The sequence below is a fragment of the Bombina bombina genome, chromosome 4 (assembly GCF_027579735.1).
Source record: "Bombina bombina isolate aBomBom1 chromosome 4, aBomBom1.pri, whole genome shotgun sequence".
Lineage (NCBI taxonomy): Eukaryota > Metazoa > Chordata > Amphibia > Anura > Bombinatoridae > Bombina > Bombina bombina.
The window spans coordinates 685,625,883-685,647,977 of NC_069502.1; the positions used below are offsets into that span (position 1 = coordinate 685,625,883).

A 22,095-nucleotide genomic window follows, 5' to 3' on the forward strand; every position below is an offset into this window, starting at 1 on the left:
AATCTGCCCACAGTGGTTTGATGATATTCAAGTCAGGTTGATTGAGCTGGCCCGTATAGATGTTGAAGTTCATCTTGGTGCTCTTCAAACCAAGACTGAACTGTTTTGGCTGTGCTAATGGGCACATTATAATCTTGAAAATTGGCATAATTGTTGGGAAACAACATTTTGAGCATAGAATGCACCTGATCACCTAGCGGGTTAAAGTTCTTGCTTGAAGTAACACAACTATTTAGGGTAATGATGGGGCCAGCCAAATACCATGATATGGCCACCCAAAACATCAAAGATCCACCCTCAAGTTTGAGAGTTGGAACCAGACAGTCCGAGTATGCTTTTATGGGGGTTCTCCATATATAAACCTGACCTGCTGTTGGGAATAATATAAATAATAACTTATCAGACCATATCACTTGTTTCCGGTCTTCAGCTGTCCAGGACTTAAATATGATTCTGTATACAAAGTAAATTCCATATTTTTAACTCTGATTTCCAAACATGAAGACATAGTTTTTTCTAGTTGGAAAGTTTTCACTAAGTTTTTGTCAAACTGAACAGTGGTATATCTGTTATTTCATTACAACTGGGAAATAGGTTGTCCACTTATTAACAAATCATGTCACATGCCTCTTACAATCCTCACATTGCAGGGGGAAAAGTAGAAAGTAATTACAGTAAAATTATGATCCAATGAGAGCTATCAAGTTTACAATGCATAGCAATTCCTAATCACATAACTGAAATGCTATACCTGCATGTAGACTCATGTGCTCTATGAGAGATTGCTTGGTAGTAAAGGCTTTATTGCAAACTGTGCAGCTGTAAGGCCTTTCTCCTGTGTGTATTCGTTCATGGACTTGCAGTGAATGCTTCTGGGAGAAGCATTTTCCACATTCTGTACATCTGAAGGGACGCTCTCCTAAAAAAATGAAAGAAAAAAGATCAGAAGTCATACAGAAAATATTTCACAGCCAATTATTTATTCAAGAGATAATAAACTCAGACTTTAAATGTTTCAATCACTGGCATAAAAAAGCAGAATTTATACGCGAGTATGAGCAGGAAGTCTACACTATACTTCTAATACTGTTGTATTAGTTTCAGTTTACATTTAAACAGGTTTTTTGTCATTGTCTATAGAAGACTTTCATTTTTGTTTTTATTTTTATATGATTGTTTATATATTGCTTTTAGAAGAATTTATATGTACTCTGCATTTTGTGCACATTATGATGTTTTAAATGATGTTTTAAATAATTCTTTGAATATTAATATATTAAAATATTAGAAATAGCCGGATACTGCTCTTATTAAGCTCCTCACAGAGCGCCGCAGCTACGAATCTAGTGTAACTTAGATTACACTATTTTTTAACTGTTTAATAACCTTGCATTTGGGAAATAGAGGGAAAATTTCCCTAAGCTGCTGGTTTTAATTGCTGTGCCTCTTCTATCACAGTAAATTGTTACCCCCCTTTTTCATTTAAACAGGTTTTACAATATATATTTAAATATTGCTTTTTTCATATGAATAATAGATATATTTTGAATACAATGTCTTTTAAATCTTCCAAAAAAGGCTAGATTACGAGTGACGTGCTGTTTGCCGTGAGCGATAACGGGTTTATGATGGCTCTGTGCGCACGTCAGAAGTAGTGAGTGCATTACAAGTTGAAAGTAAATGCGTTCGCTTGATCGCTATTGAATTTAACGTGCGTCGGTAATTCAGAGCTCTGGTTAACTGTTACGCGAGTCAAAAATACTTTTAAAATTACAATAACACTATCTAATAAAATATATTTTAAAAATAATTGCATTAAAAAGTTATAAGGGCTCAAAGATATGAGGTCTCAGGTGTTAGAAAAAAAGGGCTGCAAAGGGCTTTAACAGAGATACATACATGCACATGTCTAAATATGTATATATAAATGTTTATATTATGTACATATGTATTTATATGTGTATATGTATTTACAGACACAAATAAACACATAAATATATATGTATACATATATAGAACTATATTTAAGTGCAGTGAAGCCCTTTGCAGTCAAGTATATATATATATATATATATATATATATATATGTAAAGATATATATTTTAGCAAAAAAAGATTATACATACACACATATATATATATATATATATATATATATATATATATATATATATATATATATATATATATATATATATATATATATATAGCAAAGGAGGATGGTAGAAGCACTCTTGGTAAATTGTAAAGGCCCAAAACCGGGTGCACTCCAAGTGTAATACAAATCAGCAAAGTAAGGGAGTCACTCACAGGGTCTTGTAGTTAAGAACAAAGTCTTTATTAAATAATTAATAAAGACTTTGTTCTTAACTACAAGACCCTGTGAGTGACTCCCTTACTTTGCTGATTTATTTATTTATATATATATATATATATATATATATATATATATATATATATATATATATATATATACATATATATATATATATACACACACACACACACACACACACACACACACACACACACACACACACACACACACACACACACACACACACATACATACAAATACATACATATTTAAGAATGAATAGAACATATTCTGCTATGTGAAGAACATTGGAATGTGAAATATTCATATTTCATGTCAGGTTAGCGCACTTGGTTAAACGCGATTGGGTTTACACACAAGTAAAGAGTGTTAGATTTCCATTGAAGTCTATGGGGGAATACGTTAACGCGGTCACGATATTCGAAGTTCGGCTTTTTGAGCACGTCAGGTTATCACTAAATAGCGCTCTACTCGTAATCTAGTCCAAAATGTTTAAAGGGACATTACCCAAATGCTGAACCATTTGAACATGATGCAGCATATCTGTAAAAAAATGACTAGAAAATATGATACGAATATTTCTATGTAAAAAAGGAAGATATTTAACCTAAACATTTCCTTAGTTGTCACATCTCATTGTAAAGGGACTTTAAACATCCAATCAGGATAATAGTCCTGGGAGTTGCAAGAGAGTATGCAACTTGTCACAGCACTGACAAGACGACTTTACGGACTAGTGGCAGTAACATTTTTCATCTGACTGGTAAACTCTAGTACTATTTTTTTCAAGAGTATGTGTGTGTGTGTACACAGGAGCTGTCAAGTATATTTGAAACTGAGGATCCCAACACACATTTTTTTGTATTCAGACCAGGTTGTTTGCAAATAGCAATATTAAGAATGGTCAATTTTAGAAGCCTTATTAAAAAAAACTGTATGGTTGGCTCCTCATCATCAAATATATAGGTTAACAGCTGATTAACCATTCCAGCAGCAATATCGCCATCTCTGACAAAGCCATGATAGGTAAGTAAAGTGCATACCTAGCTCTGAATACATTTTTATCGCCTTGCAATGGTGGATCTGATGTGTGGCTGTGTAAAAACTGCACACCATGCTAAGGGAAGAGCTTCTGCTGTCAGCATGCTCCTCTCCCTTTCTACTGTATGTTTGAGATAGGACACTTTCCCCTAGTGCCAGGGCACATTTTGTAGCCACTGGTAGTGTCATATTTTACATATAACAGCAGGAGACTAACATTATTGTATTGCTTATTTATCGAAAGGGCATCGAATTCACCTCTGACAAAAAACAAATTTATATTGCAAATTTCACCACTGTCTATGCACACTTATCTTTTAAAATATTTTTAAATAAAAAATACATTTTACAGGTGCACTTTTATCAGACTGGCCTTTCGTAACAACTGCAGGAGTACAATAAAGATATTAACTTATTTCTATATATTTGCTTTTATTTTCTAAAAATAGTTTTAGCATTACAAAATATTATTTCTAATTCTGGTAGGGATGTAGTCCCTGTCTTCTGGGTAAAAAGATTTCCGAGAATCATATAGACCAACATTCTATAAAGTTCTCCTTAAAAGAACATTAAACCCAACATTTGTCTTTCGTGATTCAGATGCAGCATACAATTTTAAGCAACTTTCCAATTTACTTCTATAATCTAATTTTCTTAGGCCTAGATTTAGAGTTTTGCGGCCAAAGGGGTGCGTTAGCTACGCGTGCTTTTTTTGGCCGCACCTTTTAAATACCGCTGGTATTTAGAGTTCACAGAATGGCTGCGTTAGGCTCCAAAAAAGGAGCGTAGAGCATATTTACCGCAACTGCAACTCTCGATACCAGCGGTGCTTACGGACGCGGCCAGCTTCCAAAACGTGCTTGTGCACGATTCCCCCATAGGAAACAATGGGGCAGTTTGAGCTGAAAAAAAACCTAACACCTGCAAAAAAGCAGCGTTCAGCTCCTAACGCGGCCCCATTGTTTCCTATGGGGAAACACTTCCTAAGTCTGCACCTAACACCCTAACATGTACCCCGAATCTAAACACCCCTAACCTTACACTTATTAACCCCTATTCTGCCGACCCCGCTATCGCTGACCCCTGCATTACACTTTTAACCCCTAATCTGCCGCTCCGTACACCGCCGCAACCTACATTATCCCTATGTACCCCTAATCTGCTGCCCCTAACACCGCCGACCCCTATATTATATTTATTAACCTCTAATCTGCCCCCCACAACGTCGCCGCCAGCTACCTACAATAATTAACCCCTAATCTGCCGACCGCATCTCACCGCTACTATAATAAAGTTATTAACTCCTAATCCGCCTCACTCCTGCCTCAATAACCCTATAAGAAATAGTATTAACCCCTAATCTGCCCTCCCTAACATCGCCGACACCTAACTTCAATTATTAACCCCTAATCTGCTGACCAGAGCTCACCGCTACTCTAATAAATGTATTAACCCCTAAAGCTAAGTCTAAACCTAACACTAACACCCCCCTAAATTTAAATCTAACAAAATAAATTAACTCTTATTAAATAAATTATTCCTATTTAAAGCTAAATACTTACCTGTAAAATAAACCCTAATATAGCTACAATATAAATTATAATTATATTGTAGCTATTTTAGGATTAATATTTATTTTACAGGCAACTTTGTATTTATTTTAACCAGGTACAATAGCTATTAAATAGTTAAGAACTATTTAATAGCTAAAATAGTTAAAATAATTACAAAATTACCTGTAAAATAAATCCTAACCTAAGTTACAATTAAACCTAACACTACACTATCAATAAATAAATTAAATACAATACCTACAAATAACTACAATTAAATAAACTAACTAAAGTACAAAAAATAAAAAAGAACTAAGTTACAAAAAATAAAAAAATATTTACAAACATTAGAAAAATATTACAACAATTTTAAACTAATTACACCTACTCTAAGCCCCCTAATAAAATAACAAAGACCCCCAAAATAAAAAAATGCCCTATCCTATTCTAAATTAAAAAAGTTCAAAGCTCTTTTACCTTACCAGCCCTGAAAAGGGCCATTTGCGGGGCATGCCCCAAATAATTCAGCTCTTTTGCCTGTAAAAAAAAACATACAATACCCCCCCCAACAACCCACCACCCACATACCCCTAATCTAACCCAAACCCCCCTTAAATAAACCTAACACTAAGCCCCTGAAGATCTTCCTACCTTATCTTCACCTTGCCAGGTTCACCGATCCGTCCTCCGAAGTCTTCATCCAAGCCTCCGAAATCTTGATCCAAGCCCAAGCGGGGGCTGAAGAGTGACGTCCATCCTCCGGCTGAAGTCTTGATCCAAGCGGGCAGAAGAGGACATCCGGACCGGCAAACATCTTCATCCAAGCCGCATCTTCTATGTTCTTCAATCCGATGACGACCGGCTGATCTTCAAGACCTCCAGCGCGGATCCATCCATCTTCACTGACGACTTCCCGACGAATGACGGTTCCTTAAAGGGGCGTCATCCAAGATGGCGTCCCTCGAATTCCGATTGGCTGATAGGATTCTATCAGCCAATCGGAATTAAGGTAGGAAAATTCTGATTGGCTGATGGAATCAGCCAATCAGATTCAAGTTCAATCCGATTGGCTGACCCAATCAGCCAATCAGATTGAGCTCGCATTCTATTGGCTGTTCCGATCAGCCAATAGGATGCGAGCTCAATCTGATTGGCTGATTCCATCAGCCAATCAGAATTTTCCTACCTTAATTCCGATTGGCTGATAGAATCCTATCAGCCAATCGGAATTCGAGGGACGCCATCTTGGATGCCGTCCCTTAAAGGAACCGTCATTCGTCGGGAAGTCGTCGGTGAAGATGGATGGATCCGTGCTGGAGGTCTTGAAGATCAGCCGGTCGTCATCGGATTGAAGAACATAGAAGATGCGGCTTGGATGAAGATGTTTGCCGGTCCGGATGTCCTCTTCTGCCCGCTTGGATCAAGACTTCAGCCCGATCATGGACCTCTTCAGCTCCCGCTTGGATGAAGACTTCAGTCGGATCATGGACATCTTCAGCCCCCCGCTTGGGCTTGGATCAAGACATCGGAGGAGCTCTTCTGGATCGATCGGTGAACCCGGCGTGGTGAAGATAAGGTAGGATGATCTTCAGGGGCTTAGTGTTAGGTTTATTTAAGGGGGGTTTGGGTTAGATTAGGGGTATGTGGGTGGTGGGTTGTAATGTTGGGGGGGGGTATTGTATGGTTTTTTTTACAGGCAAAAGAGCTGAATTCTTTGGGGCATGCCCCACAAAAGGTCCTTTTAAGGGCTGGTAAGGTAAAAGAGCTTTGAACTTTTTTAATTTAGAATAGGGTAGGGCATTTTTTTATTTTGGGGGGCTTTGTTATTTTATTAGGGGGCTTAGAGTAGGTGTAATTAGTTTAAAATTGTTGTAATATTTTTCTAATGTTTGTAAATATTTTTTTATTTTTTGTAACTTAGTTCTTTTTTATTTTTTGTACTTTAGTTAGTTTATTTAATTGTATTTATTTGTAGGTATTGTATTTAATTAATTTATTGATAGTGTAGTGTTAGGTTTAATTGTAGGTAATTGTAGGTATTTAATTTAATGTATTTATTGATAGTGTAGTGTTAGGTTTAATTGTAACTTAGGTTAGGATTTATTTTACAGGTAATTTTGTAATTATTTTAACTAGGTAACTATTAAATAGTTATTAACTATTTAATAGCTATTGTACCTGGTTAAAATAATTACAAAGTTACCTGTAAAATAAATATAAATCCTAAAATAGCTACAATGTAAATATAATTTATATTGTAGCTATATTAGGGTTTATTTTACAGGTAAGTATTTAGCTTTAAATAGGAATAATTTATTTAATAATAGTTAATTTATTTCGTTAGATTTAAATTATATTTAAGTTAGGGGGGTGTTAGGGTTAGAATTAGCTTTAGGGGTTAAAAAATTTATTAGAGTAGCGGTGAGCTCCGGTCGGCAGATTAGGGGTTAATGCTTGAAGTTAGGTGTCGGCGATGTTAGGGAGGGCAGATTAGGGGTTAATACTATTTATTATAGGGTTATTGAGGCGGGAGTGAGGCGGATTAGGGGTTAATAACTTTATTATAATAGCGGCGCGGTCCGGTCGGCAGATTAGGGGTTAATAAATGTAGGCAGGTGGAGGCGACGTTGAGGGGGGCAGATTAGGGGTTAATAAATATAATTTAGGGGTCGGCGGTGTTAGGGGTAGCAGATTAGGGGTACATAGGGATAATGTAGCTTGCGGTGGCGTGCGGACGGCAGATTAGGGGTTAAAAAATGTAATTATAGTGGCGGCGATGTGGGGGGACCTCGGTTTAGGGGTACATAGGTAGTTTATGGGTGTTAGTGTACTTTAGAGCACAGTAGTTAAGAGCTTTATAAACCGGCGTTAGCCCAGAAAGCTCTTAACTACTGACTTTTTTCTGCGGCTGGAGTTTTGTCGTTAGATTTCTAACGCTCACTTCAGCCACGACTCTAAATACCGGCGTTAGAAAGATCCCATTGAAAAGATAGGATACGCAAATGGCGTAGGGGGATCTGCGGTATGGAAAAGTCGCGGCTGGAAAGTGAGCGTTAGACCCTTTCCTGACTGACTCGGTACCTTTTGCTGAAAAAGACACATAGGTAGGCTTAGGAGCTGGGAGCTAGCTTCTGAATGGTGGCTGCAAATATATGCCTATTGTCATTGGCTTACTGATATGTTCAGATAGCTCCCAGTAGTGCATTGCTGAACCCTCAAAGGATACCAAAAGAATGAAGCAAAACTGATAATAGGAGTAATTTGGAAAGTTGTTTAAAAATGTATGTTCTATCTGATTAATTAAAGAAAATGTTTGGGTTTCATGTCCCTTTAATTTCTTTGTCAAAACTCCCATCTTCTTAGTTTCTGCCACAATCGACATTCTTTGTAGTATTACCACAATGAAGTTACCACATATCACTAGATAACCTTATTAATACTTTTTCAAATCTGGGTAATAGTTTAGAAAAAATAACCTACTGTCATTCATTTGATGAACATATTTTCAATTACAACCAACATATACATTTTTAAAACTGGGACTGTGGTTCAGGGGGGGAATTTGGAACAAGCAATCCTAGGTAAGACTTTGGATAGTGTGTGAGTACTATTTGGGTGGCTTGGGGGATTATATCACCTACTTATATCACTATTTACAATGAACATTTTGCTATGTTTTGTGTATTATTAAAGCTATTGTTCTAATTGTATCCATTCATACAAAACTGTATTGATTCATATATTTTATTAATTTTCAATGATTGATACATATTTATTTTTTAAATGTAATTTTATTTCTTACTTTTAATCTAGTGTGTTTCATACAAGCAATTTATAGCCGATGTCCTAACATTAACTGGAGTGAATAGCTAAGAGCAACAAATAAACTCACATAACTCACTAATAACTAATATATTAAGAATATCAGTTTTAGATACTCATTTGATATACAGGTAATAAAGAAATGTACATACTTCTAGATAGTCCCTTGACATATCTTGTTTTTTATATAAAGTACATTTACTTTATTTTATGTTTAACTTTATAACAGTATTACAGGGAGTAAGTTATTTATTGATATAATTTGCCAAAGTGTCTGAAGGACCTTAAGGAAATCCTACTCTGCTTACAATTATATATAAAAAAAAACCTCTGTTTTGGGACTGGAAGACAATAGTTGATTTTCTATACCCTTAAAGGGACATGAAACCCAAATATTTTCTTTCATGATTCTGAAAGAGCATGCTGTTTTAAATAACTTTCCAATTTACTTTGCTTCCTTCTCTTGTTATCCTTTGCTGAAAGATTTATCTAGGTAAGCACAGGAGCATCAAAGAACCTAGATTCTAGCTGCTGATTGGTGGCTGCATATATATACTGATTGTCATTGGCTCACCCATGTGTTCAGTTAGAAATCAGTAGTGCACTGCTGCTCCTTCAACAAATTATACCAAGAGAGTGAAGCCAATTTGATACTCAAAGTAAACTGGATAGTAGTTTAAAATTGTATGTTCTACCTAAATCATGGTAGCTGTGCTCACTTGCCAAATATGTGTAACATCTTATCAACAGTGATTTGTATGTTGTGCTGTAAGACTCTGAATTATATGCCCCCAGCAATATACTATTGGAATAGTGAAGTTATCACTTGTAATGCAAAAATATTAAAAGAGAGTGAAAATTGTTTTATCAGTTCTATATATTATTTTCATATTCACTAACTAATCTAAAGAGCACCATTTAAATACACTGGGCAGGAGTAGTTTAAATAAAATAATTTGTACCTGTGTGCGTCCTCCGGTGAATAGCTAAGAAGTGATTATATCGGAATACTTTGCCACAGTCTTTGCAGTGAGCCTCAGGAGTAGAGTGTTTTCTTTTGCCTCCTGCTTGTTTTATTATCTCCCCATCCTCTTTATCCATGCAACTTCTGTAATCTTTTAACTTGACAGATCTCTGGATTCTGCGACTACTCTGACGCTTTGGAACCATTTGTTCATCATTTGATTTGGGATTTCCGTTGGCGTTTTCCAGCGCAGGTGCTTCTGCGTTACAACTTGCTATTGATTCCTCTTTTTTAAAACTGTTTCCATTAGTGACTTTTTGGCTTTTGTTTTCTTTCAGTGATTCACCCTTTGGGTTTGGCATTTGATTAGCCCCAACATCTTCCCTTTCCTGGACAGGCATATATTTTTTTGGCCTTCCACGTTTACGTTTTGGTAAGTCACTATTATCGACGGCTCCTGCTACTGTGGCAGATTCACAAAAAGCTTTGGAAGTTCTATGATCCCCCAAAAATTCCGAACAAGCCTTAACCAGATTTTCTACTTTAAGTAACTGTGCTATTGCCACCATCTGCTTAAGGATCTTTTTGTTAACTTGGACATTCCCAGTGTACACAAACTGCAGCACTGATCCAAAGATATCAGCAACCATACCTTCCATGACATAAACAGACTGACTTGCATTCCCTTCGTCTGCAAACATCAGGGAAAAGTACTCACTGCTAGCAGCTAGAAGAGCTTTGTGTGCTCTGAACTTCACATTGTCTACAATAAGGGTGATGTCACACAGGAAGTTCTTTCTCCGCTGATCCTCCAGGCTGGAAAACACTGTGTTCCAGTGAGCTTTGGAGTGGATGTTGACTTGCACCTCGGTGTCTGACTGTAATTCATGTGCAGCTTGTTCCATCATTAAGAAGAGAAAAAGACATCAAGCCTACAAATGTAATACAATCAGAATCAGTTAATCAACCAACTTAAAATCAAAACAATAGCTTGACTCTTTGTCTGTCACTGGTGTTGAAGCATGCTAAAAACAAGTACAGATAAAATAAAGTTTAGATACATTTACTCTTTAGTAATAGACACATTACTATAGTTACTGTAACTTCAATAAAGCACTAGAGTACTGTAAATGTCTGAGGAAGGGGAGTGTTTCGGCTTACATAGAAGCCTTCATCAAGACAGATGAACAACTCACAACGGCGACTTGCAGCCGCACACAACACCACCAGCAAAACAGTTTCTGTTTTGCTGGTGGTGTTGTGTGCGGCTGCAAGTCGCCGTTGTGAGTTGTTCATCTGTCTTGATGAAGGCTTCTATGTAAGCCGAAACGTCGACCTATCCTTATGACTTTCTAACGTTGTTGTTATGAACAATAAACTAACTTTGATGTATATAAATCCTGAGAGTGCCCTCCCTTTCCTAGCTCTTATCTACAATCCATTGAGGATTGCACCCAGGTGCTTCATTATTAGTTGAAGCTGGAGTGCTGGAACACGTGCTAATTGGATTATTCATATATATATATATATATATATATATATATATATATATTTACACACACACACACACACACACAATATATTTGCTTTTGCATAGAACTCACAAATGGCCAATATGCACACATATTTGTAGCTCACAAGCTATAGGCTATAGATCAAGAAGGGAGTTGTGGAGGGTGGCAGTATTTAAGAAATCTTGAGTGAAGGGCTATAAAAAGTTAAATACTCCTGCATTTATTATATAGCAGGTGACCAGAATCATATCAGACATGGGAGCCAGACCAGGTTAACAGTTCATTCATCACTGGGAAACCACAATACTCAATCACCCAACACTGTTACTGCTTCAATTCAGATGAATGCCTAACTTAGGTTACTGGGCACGTTCATATTCAAGCAGAGAAACGTTATACTAAAACCAAGCATCCTCAGTGTCCTAACAGTTAGTGAAAAATATGTGATATAAAAAATAGAAAATACCTCAGACTTTAGGAGCTAGATCCATGGCTTCCAATCTACCAGGATTTGTCAAGTTTTCAGTCCATAATGACTATGCTTCAGGATATCTTGGAAAAAGCAAAACATTCCTCTGTTAGCAAAACACAAGTAGTATTATTATTTTAATGTACATCACATTTCTGCCTTGTATGTGATCTCTGAGGTTAGTTTGGATAACCTGCTCGCTACTACCATGCATGCGCTCACACAAACACACAATATACACATAAATATTTATATTAAAGAATTTTAGAAGAAATGTTGGAATTTTTTTTATCTATTAATTTTTTTTTTTTTAATTTTAGATGTTGTGGCCTCATCAAATAATTATGGAGGTAGAATTTTATTCTTGTGATATGCATACAGTCAAAGTTTTGTATTTTACATTACATAATCATAATTTTGTATCTTTACTGATATTCATGTATGAGTGTTTTCTATGTATGGTCTTATTGTTTATTATCCAAATATGAGCCAGATTACGAGTGGAGAGCAAACGTTTGCGGGCAAATGATATTGGGTTTTCTTATTCGTTTGCGCGCATTTTAAATTGCGCTGATATTACAAGTTGAAAGTAAACGCGATCGCCTGAGTGCAATTCCTTAGAGCTGTGGTTAAAGGGACATGAGACATAATACTCATATGCTAAATCACTTGAAACTGATGCAGTTTAACTGTGTTTCAACATTTAGGTATCTCACAAAACACATAAAAAATACATTACCAAGTACAGTTACACTCCAAATAACACTGTCTAATAAAAATGATTAAAAAAAAATATATTGCATAAAAAAGAAGGGCTCAAAAGATATGAGGTCTCAGGTGTTACAAAAAAAAAGTGCATTGGAATTTTAAAGGGACATTAAGCACTAAATTAAAGGGACAGTCTAGGCAAAAAAAAAAACTTTCATGATTCAGATAGAGCATGTCATTTTAAACAATTTTCCAATTTACTTTTATCACCAATTTTGCTTTGTTCTCTTGGTATTCTTAGTTGAAAGCTTAACCTAGGAGGTTCATATGCTAATTTCTTAGACCTTGAAGGCCACCTTTTTTCAGAATGCATTTAACAGTTTTTCACCACTAGAGGGTGTTAGTTCACGTATTTCATATAGATAACACTGTGCTCGTGCACGTGAAGTTATCTGAGAGCAGGCATGGATTGGCTAAACTGCAAGTCTGTCAAAAGAACTGAAACAAAGGGGCAGTTTGCAGATGCTTAGATGCAAGATAATCACAGAGGTTAAAAGTATATTAATATAACTGTGTTGGTTATGCAAAACTGGGGAATGGGTAATAAAGGGATTATCTATCTTTTAAAACAATAACAATTCTAGTGTAGACTGTCCCTTTAATGCTAGGTATAATAATGCGTTCAAAGAAAAGATTAGTCTGAAAATAACATGTAGATGTATTTTTTAAAGTTTCATTAAATATTGAAAAAATAAGTGAAAATTTTTAGTTTCTATAAAACAATTGGAGCTGCCATGTTGTAACTTAGGTTACATTCTCTGCGGTGGCCAATTAGGGTCAGTTATAAATAGGTCACTAGAGTGTGCAGCCAATGGCTGTGTGGAATACAAGTGTTGTGCACTTCCATTTCTAACAGGAACTGAAAAGCTCACAATTTAAAAATGGAATTACAGAAAAAGGGGACAAAATAAATAAAGAATATTGCAGAGTTGTGTTTTTATATATACGATTTATCATTTTATATTACCATCTTAAAGTGTTTAATGTCCCTTTAAATATTTACAGTAAATACACAGTAAAACACATTATTAAATAGAATTATTATTTAGACATATATATTATAGCCCTTTGCAGTTAAATACATGATCATATACCATATATATTTAAATCCTTATAAATAATGTTTATAATATTTTTATGAATATTTTTTATCAGATAATGTATATATGAGTGTAACCGTTTATTTTAATGTATTTATGTTGTTGTGTTTGGTGCAACTTTTATTTTAGCCGTAACCCTTTACGTGAGGTTTTCAGTTACGTTAATCTGACGCACGTTAAATTTGATTGTGCTCAATCAAACGCGCTTACTTTCAACTTGTAATATGTGCGCAATTTAATGCAATAAATTTGACGTGCCACTTATAATCTAGCCCTATATATTTAGGGAGCATGTAGGGAGCTTCTAGGGTTAATTTTAGCTTTAGTGTAGTGTAGTAGACAACCCCAAGTATTGATCTAGGCCCATTTTAGTATATTTCATGCCACCATTTCACCGCCAAATGCGATCAAATTAAAAAAAACGCTAAATTTTTCACAATTTTAGGTTTCTCACTGAAATTATTTACAAACAGCTTGTGCAATTATGGCACAAATGGTTGTAAATGCTTCTCTGGGATCCCCTTTGTTCAGAAATAGCAGACATATATGACTTTGGCGTTGCTTTTTGGTAATTAGAAGGCCGCTAAATGCTGCTGCGCATCACACGTGTATTATGGCTAGCAGTGAAGGGGTTAATTGGGTAGTTTGTAGGGAGCTTGCAGGGTTAATTTTAGCTTTAGTGTAGAGATCAGCCTCCCACCTGACACATCGCACCCCCTGATCCCTCCCAAACGGCTCCCTTCCCTCCCCAACAATTGTCCCCGCCATCTTAAGTACTGGCAGAAAGTCTGCCAGTACTAAAATAAGTTTTTTTTTTTTAAATATATTTTTTAGCATATTTACATATGCTACTTTGTAGGATCCCCCCTTAGCCCCCAACCTCCCTGATCCCCCCCAAAACAGCTCTCTAACCCTCCCCCTCTGCCTTATTGGGGGGCAATCTTGGGTACTGGCAGCTGTCTGCCAGTACCCAGTTTGTAAAAAAAAAACATAATTTATGCTTACCTGATAAATTCCTTTCTCCTGTAGTGTAGTCAGTCCACGGGTCATCCATTACTTATGGGATTATATCTCCTCCCTAACAGGAAGTGCAAGAGGATCACCCAAGCAGAGCTGCTATATAGCTCCTCGCCTCTACGTCATACCCAGTCATTCGACCGAAACCAAACGAGAAAGGAGAAACTATAGGGTGCAGTGGTGACTGGAGTTTAATTTAAAATTTAGACCTGCCGTAAAACAGGGCGGGTCGTGGACTGACTACACTACAGGAGAAAGGAATTTATCAGGTAAGCATAAATGATGTTTTCTCCTGTTAAGTGTAGTCAGTCCACGGGTCATCCATTACTTATGGGATACCAATACCAAAGCTAAAAGTACACGGATGACGGGAGGGACAGGCAGGACCTTTACACGGAAGGAACCACTGCCTGAAGAACCTTTCTCCCAAAAATAGCCTCCGAAGAAGCAAAAGTGTCAAATTTGTAAAATTTTGAAAAGGTGTGAAGTGAAGACCAAGTTGCAGCCTTGCAAATCTGTTCAACAGAGGCCTCATTTTTAAAGGCCCAAGTGGAAGCCACAGCTCTGGTAGAATGAGCTGTAATTCTTTCAGGAGGCTGCTGTCCAGCAGTCTCATAGGCTAAACGTATTATGCTACGAAGCCAGAAGGAGAGAGAGGTAGCCGAAGCCTTTTGACCTCTCCTTTGTCCAGAATAAACGACAAACAGGGAAGAAGTTTGTTGAAAATCTTTAGTTGCCTGCAAATAAAATTTCAGGGCACGGACGACGTCCAGATTGTGCAGAAGTCGTTCCTTTTTTGAGGAAGGGTTAGGGCACAGTGAAGGAACAACAATCTCTTGATTGATATTTCTGTTAGTGACTACCTTAGGTAAGAACCCAGGTTTAGTACGCAAAACTACCTTGTCTGAATGAAAAATCAGATAAGGAGAATCACAATGTAAAGCCGATAACTCAGACTCTTCGAGCCGAGGAAATAGCCATTAAGAACAGAACTTTCCAAGATAACAGCTTGATATCAATGGAATGAAGGGGTTCAAACGGAACACCCTGTAAAATGTTAAGAACTAAGTTTAAGCTCCATGGCGGAGCAACAGTTTTAAACACAGGCTTAATCCTGGCCAAAGCCTGACAAAAAGCCTGAACGTCTGGAACTTCTGACAGACGCTTGTGTAAAAGGATGGACAGAGCTGAGATCTGTCCCTTTAACGAACTAGCAGATAAACCCTTTTCTAAACCTTCTTGTAGAAAAGACAATATCCTAGGAATCCTAACCTTACTCCATGAGTAACTCTTGGATTCGCACCAATGCAAGTATTTACGCCATATTTTATGGTAAATTTTCCTGGTAACAGGTTTCCTAGCCTGTATTAAGGTATCAATCACTGACTCCGAGAATCCACGCTTTGATAGAATCAAGCGTTCAATTTCCATGCAGTCAGCTTCAGAGAAATTAGATTTGGATGTTTGAAAGGACCCTGAACCAGAAGGTCCTGTCTCAGAGGCAGAGACCATGGTGGACCGGACGACATGTCCACTAGATCTGCATACCAGGTCCTGCGTGGCCACGCAGGCGCTATTAGAATCACCGATGCTCTCTCCTGTTTGATCCTGGCAATCAGTCGAGGAAGTATCGGGAATGGTGGAAACACATAAGCCATGTTGAAGACCCAAGGTGCTGTCAGAGCATCTATCAGAACCGCTCCCGGGTCCCTGGACCTGGATCCGTAACAAGGAAGCTTGGCGTTCTTGCGAGACGCCATGAGATCCAGATCTGGTTTGCCCCAACGCCGAAGCAGTTGGGCAAATACCTCCGGGTGAAGTTCCCACTCCCCCGGGTGAAAAGTCTGGCGAATTAGGAAATCCGCCTCCCAGTTCTCCACGCCTGGGATATGGATCGCTGACAGGTGGCAAGAGTGAGACTCTGCCCAGCGAATTATCTTTGAGACTTCCATCATCGCTAGGGAACTCCTTGTCCCTCCCTGATGGTTGATGTAAGCCACAGTCGTGATGTTGTCCGACTGAAACCTGATGAACCTCAGAGTTGCTAACTGAGGCCAAGCCAGGAGAGCATTGAGAACTGCTCTTAATTCCAGAATGTTTATTGGAAGGAGACTCTCCTCCTGAGTCCATGATCCCTGAGCCTTCAGGGAATTCCAGACAGCGCCCCAACCTAGGAGGCTGGCGTCTGTTGTTACAATCGTCCAATCTGGCCTGCTGAAGGGCATCCCCCTGGACAGATGTGGCCGAGAAAGCCACCATAGAAGAGAATCTCTGGTCTCTTGATCCAGATTCAGCATAGGGGACAAATCTGAGTAATCCCCATTCCACTGACTTAGCATGCACAATTGTAGTGGTCACAGTCTCACAGGTCTGCTGTGAGTGATTACCTCCCTCAAAACTAGTTTTGGAGACCCCTGGGCTCTGTAGAGACGTCCTGGATCATGGAGGAAGAAATAGGAAGACTGTGACAGAATTTTTACTGCGCAATAAAGCGCCAAAATAGGCCCCTCCCACTCATATTACAACAGTGGGGAAGCTTAGTAAACTGAATTTATTCATAATAAACGACAGCCATGTGGAAAAGTAATGCCCAAAAAGTTTTATCACCAAGTACCTCAGAGAAAAACGATTAACCTGCCAGTAAACGTTTTAAAATAAAATTATGAAATGATATTAATAAGCCTGCTGCTAGTCGCTTTCACTGCAGTGGGGGCTCAATACAAATTAAATGTATACAGTATTTTCTTAGTGAAATTCCATTCCCCAGAAATACCTCAGTATAAATATACATACATATCAGCCTGATACCAGTCGCTACTACTGCATTTAAGGCTGCACTTACATTATATCGGTATTCGCAGTATTTTCTCAGTCAATTCCATTCCTTAGAAAATAATATACTGCAACATACCTCCTTGCAGGTGAACCCTGCCCGCTGTCCCCTGTTCTGAAGTTACCTCACTCCTCAGAATGGCCGAGAACAGCAAATGGATCTTAGTTACGACCGCTAAGATCATACACAAACTCAGGTAGATTCTTCTTCTAATGCTGCCTGAGAAAAAACAACACACTCCGGTGCTGTTTAAAATAACAAACTTTTGATTGAAGAAATAAATACTAATTTTAATAACCACAGTCCTCTCACACGTCCTATCTATTAGTTAGGTGCAAGAGAATGACTGGGTATGACGTAGAGGGGAGGAGCTATATAGCAGCTCTGCTTGGGTGATCCTCTTGCACTTCCTGTTAGGGAGGAGATATAATCCCATAAGTAATGGATGACCCGTGGACTGACTACACTTAACAGGAGAAATGTTTATTTTTTATTTTGTGTGTGCTTTTTCTGTAGTGTAGCTCCCCCCCCCCACAGACCAACCCCCACCCCCTGACTAATGTATTTTTATATACTTATATCCCCCCACTTTTTCACACTTTTAATACATAATTGTTCTGTAGTGTAGCGGTTCCCACCCGCTCCCTCCCTACGCGTCCATGCGCTTCCACGGTCATCCTCGCACACGATCCCGCCCCCTCCACATCACCAGGGCCATCGATGGCCGCCACCCGCCTCCCACACCGGCTCCCATCCACCAACGGATTTAGCCGCCGATGTCCAGTGCAGAGAGGGCCACAGAGTGGCTCTCTCTGCACCGGATGGCTAAAAGAGGTTATTGCAGGATGCCTCGATATCAAGGCATCACTGCAATAAACGGAAAGCATCTGGAAGCGAGCAGGATCGCTTCCAGCTGCTTTCCAGACTGAGGACGTGCAGGGTACGTCCTTGGTCGTTGACTTTTTTTTGAGGACGTACCCTGCACGTCCTCGGTCGTTAAGGGGTTAACCCCTTAATGACCACAGCACTTTTCCATTTTCTGTCCGTTTGGGACCAAGGCTATTTTTACATTTTTGTGGTGTTTGTATTTAGCTGTAATTTTCCTCTTACTCATTTACTGTACCCACACATATTATAAACCGTTTTTCTCGCCATTAAATGGACTTTCTAAATATACCATCATTTTCATCATATCTTATCAATTACTATAAAAAATCTTTATAAAATATGAGGGGAAAATGGAAAAAAAAACACTTTTTCTAACTTTGACCCCCAAAATCTGTTACACATCTACAACCACCAAAAAACACCCATGCTAAATAGTTTCTAAATTTTGTCCTGAGTTTAGAAATACCCAATGTTTACATGTTCTTTTCTTTTTTGTAAGTTATAGGGCCATAAATACAAGCAGCACTTTGCTATTTCCAAACCACTTTTTTCAAAATTAGCGCTAGTTACATTGGAACACTGATATCTTTCAGGAATCCCTGAAGATCCCTTGACATGTATATATTTTTTTTTAGAAGACATCCCAAAGTATTGATCTAAGCAAATTTTGGTATATTTCATGCCACCATTTCACCGCCAAATGCAAAAATAAAAAATCGTTCACTTTTTCACAAATTTTTTAACAAACTTTAGGTTTCTCACTGAAATTATTTACAAACAGCTTGTGCAATTATGGTATAAATTGTTGTAAATTTTTCTCTGGGATCCCCTTTGTTCAGAAATAGCATACATATATGGCTTTAGCGTTGCTTTTGGTAATTAGAAGGCCGCTAAATGCTACTGCGCACCACACGTGTATTATGCCCAGCAGTGAAGGGGTTAATTAGGGAGCATGTAGGGAGCTTTTTGGTGTAATTTTAGCTTTAGTGTAGTGTAGTAGACAACCCAAAGTATTGATCTAGGCCCATTTTGGTATATTTCATGCCAACATTTCACCGCCAAATGCGATCAAATAAAAAAAAACGTTAAATTTTTCAAAATTTTAGGTTTCTCACTGAAATCATTTACAAACATCTTGTGCAATTATGGCACAAGTGGTTGTAAATGCTTCTCTGGGATCCCCTTTGTTCAGAAATAGCAGACATATATGGCTTTGGCGTTGCTTTTTGGTAATTAGAAGGCCGCTAAATGCTGCTGCGCAATACACGTGTATTATGCCCAACAGTGCAGGGGTTAATTAGGGAGCTTGTAGGGTTAATTTTAGCTTTAGTGTAGTAGACAACCCCAATTATTGATCTAGGCCCATTTTGGTATATTTCATGCCACCATTTCACCGCCAAATGCGATCAAATAAAAAAAAAAAAAGCCAACCCTTTTCACAAACTTTAGGTTTCTCACTGAAATTATTTACAAACAGCTTGTACAATTATGGCACAAATGGTTGTAAATGCTTCTCTGGGATCCCCTTTGTTCAGAAATAGCAGACATATATGGCTTTGGCGTTGCTTTTTGGTATTTAGAAGGCCACTAAATGCCGCTGCGCATCACACGTGTATTATGGCTAGCAGTGAAGGGGTTAATTAGGTAGCTTGTAGGGAGCTTGCAGGGTTGATTTTAGCTTTAGTGTACTGCCAGTACTAAAATAAAAGGTATCCTTTTTTTCTTTCTTTTTTTTTTCTTTGCATATTTGAATACGCTGCTGTATAGGATCACCCCTTAGCCCCCAACCTCCCTGACCCCCCAAACAGCTCTCTAACCTCCCCCTCTACATTCTTGGGAGCCATCTTGATGTAATTTTTTATTTTTTCTGTAGTCTAGCTTCCCCCCCCCCCCAAGACCAACCCCCACCCCCTCCCAGATCCCTTAAATTATTTTTTGGGCATTCCCTGCCCCCCTTTCTCCCACTATATAACTTTTCTTTCTGTAGTGTAAGCGGTTCCCACCCGCTCCCTCCCCGTGCCAGCGCCCGCCCGCCGCCCCTGTGCCCCCGACCCCTCTCAGGCTCAGAACTCATCGATGGCCGCCACCCGCTTCCCACTTCAGCTCCCACCCACCAACGAATGCGGCCATCGATGTCCGGTGCAGAGAGGGCCACAGAGTGTCTCTCTCTGCACCGGAGGGGTTCAAATTGTTATTGCAGGATGCCTCGATATCGAGGCATCACTGCAATAATTGGAAAGCAGCTGGAAGCGATCAGGATCGCTTCCAGCTGCTTTCCAAACCGACGACGTACGGCATAAGTCCTCAGGTGTTAACTGTATTTTTTCTGAGGACGTATGGCGTACGTCGTCGGTCATTAAGGGGTTAAAGGGACAGTATACACTAATTTTCATATGACTGCATGTAATAGGCACTACTATAAAGAATAATATGCACAGATACTGATCTAAAAATCCAGTATAAAACCGTTTAAAAACGTATTTAGAAGCTCCCAGTTTAGCTCTGTTAAAAAGGTAGCTGAAACACACACTGCAAGTGAGAAAAACAGACACTCCCCCTTCCTTTGCATATGAAAAGACGCTTTACACCAACAGGAGCAAGCTGGAGTAGGTTTACGTCTGTATTTTTCTAAAACTTTGGGGCTTGGTTAGGAGTCTGAAAATCAGAGCAATGTTATTAAAAAAATTATAAAAACTAGACTTTTTTTTTTTTTAAAACAAAACCTGTATGGGCAATATAAATGGATCATCTACAAAACATTTATGCAAAGAAAAATCAAGTGTACAATGTCCCTTTAATCATGCATATGAATCAGACTCACCTATACCTGTAATTTATAGGCTAACTCATTAACACAAGTTGTACACAGATGATACCAAAGTTGTACATTTAATCATCACATGCCATCTAGTGGCTCAAATATTTCATTACATTCATATACTGCTTTAGAATATTTAACCATTTAAAAACACTAGACCAGAAACAGGACAGATAACAGCCCACAACTTTCCAGAGACAATCATCACCAATTACATCCTATGACAATCTTGTATAGCTTATTCCATCTCTTTTGAATTCTAAACATCACATAAATATATTGAAAAAAATCACATAAGTACAGAAAAATCTAATTCCCTATTAAAACCTTTGGGGTGCATGTTCTCTAGGTGATATATCCAGCAAGTTTATTTTTGCTTTCATTTTATTCTCTATTGCCACCTCCCCTTAATTTACCAACATGGTCAATGATTTGCCATCTTGACTAATATTATGGCCTGCTTTTAAAAAATGACTAGACACAGGGGTTTCAGAGTCTTCACATCTAATATTTAAATTTGTGTTGATTAAGACGTCCTTTTGCTTTTCTAATGGACTCTGCTATGTAGATCAGGGAACATAGGCATTTAATCAAGTATGTCGTCTTACATGTATAATATCCCTTTATTGCAAATTTCTGACCTGCCCTAGGGTGAAAAAAATCCTTCCCTTTAATTACTGAATGACAGTTTGAGCAACCCAGGCATGGGTAAGAACCAGAGGACCTTTGGGTAATAAATCTCTGGCTTGTTATTTTTTTCTGAGCCTATATCACTTCTAACCAAATGGTCCTTTAGATTTCTCACCCTCCTGTATGCAATAATGGGTTTCTGCTGAAATGGCATTATGTCTTTATTAGTTTTTTTTAATCATTTTGGAAATATCTTCACTATATATGCATTAAAAGTAAATGCCAGTTTCTTGTTCCCCTCCACTTTCTCTTTATGGTTACTCTCAGAAGGGTTATCTTT

General features: G+C 38.1%; 1 protein-coding gene across 1 annotated transcript in view; it reads right to left on the bottom strand.

Annotated features, from left to right (window-relative positions):
• The window catches only part of ZBTB24 (zinc finger and BTB domain containing 24), a 59,168-nt gene that overhangs the window by 19,717 nt on the left and 17,356 nt on the right, over positions 1 to 22,095 (bottom strand). The window contains exons 2-4 of the mRNA XM_053710847.1: positions 11,699 to 11,784; positions 9,717 to 10,650; positions 752 to 919 (exon numbers count right to left, since the gene is read on the bottom strand). Coding sequence (XP_053566822.1) covers positions 752 to 919; positions 9,717 to 10,626 — 1,078 coding nt within the window. The 5' untranslated portion in view covers positions 10,627 to 10,650; positions 11,699 to 11,784. The remainder of the gene's footprint in view (positions 1 to 751; positions 920 to 9,716; positions 10,651 to 11,698; positions 11,785 to 22,095) is intronic.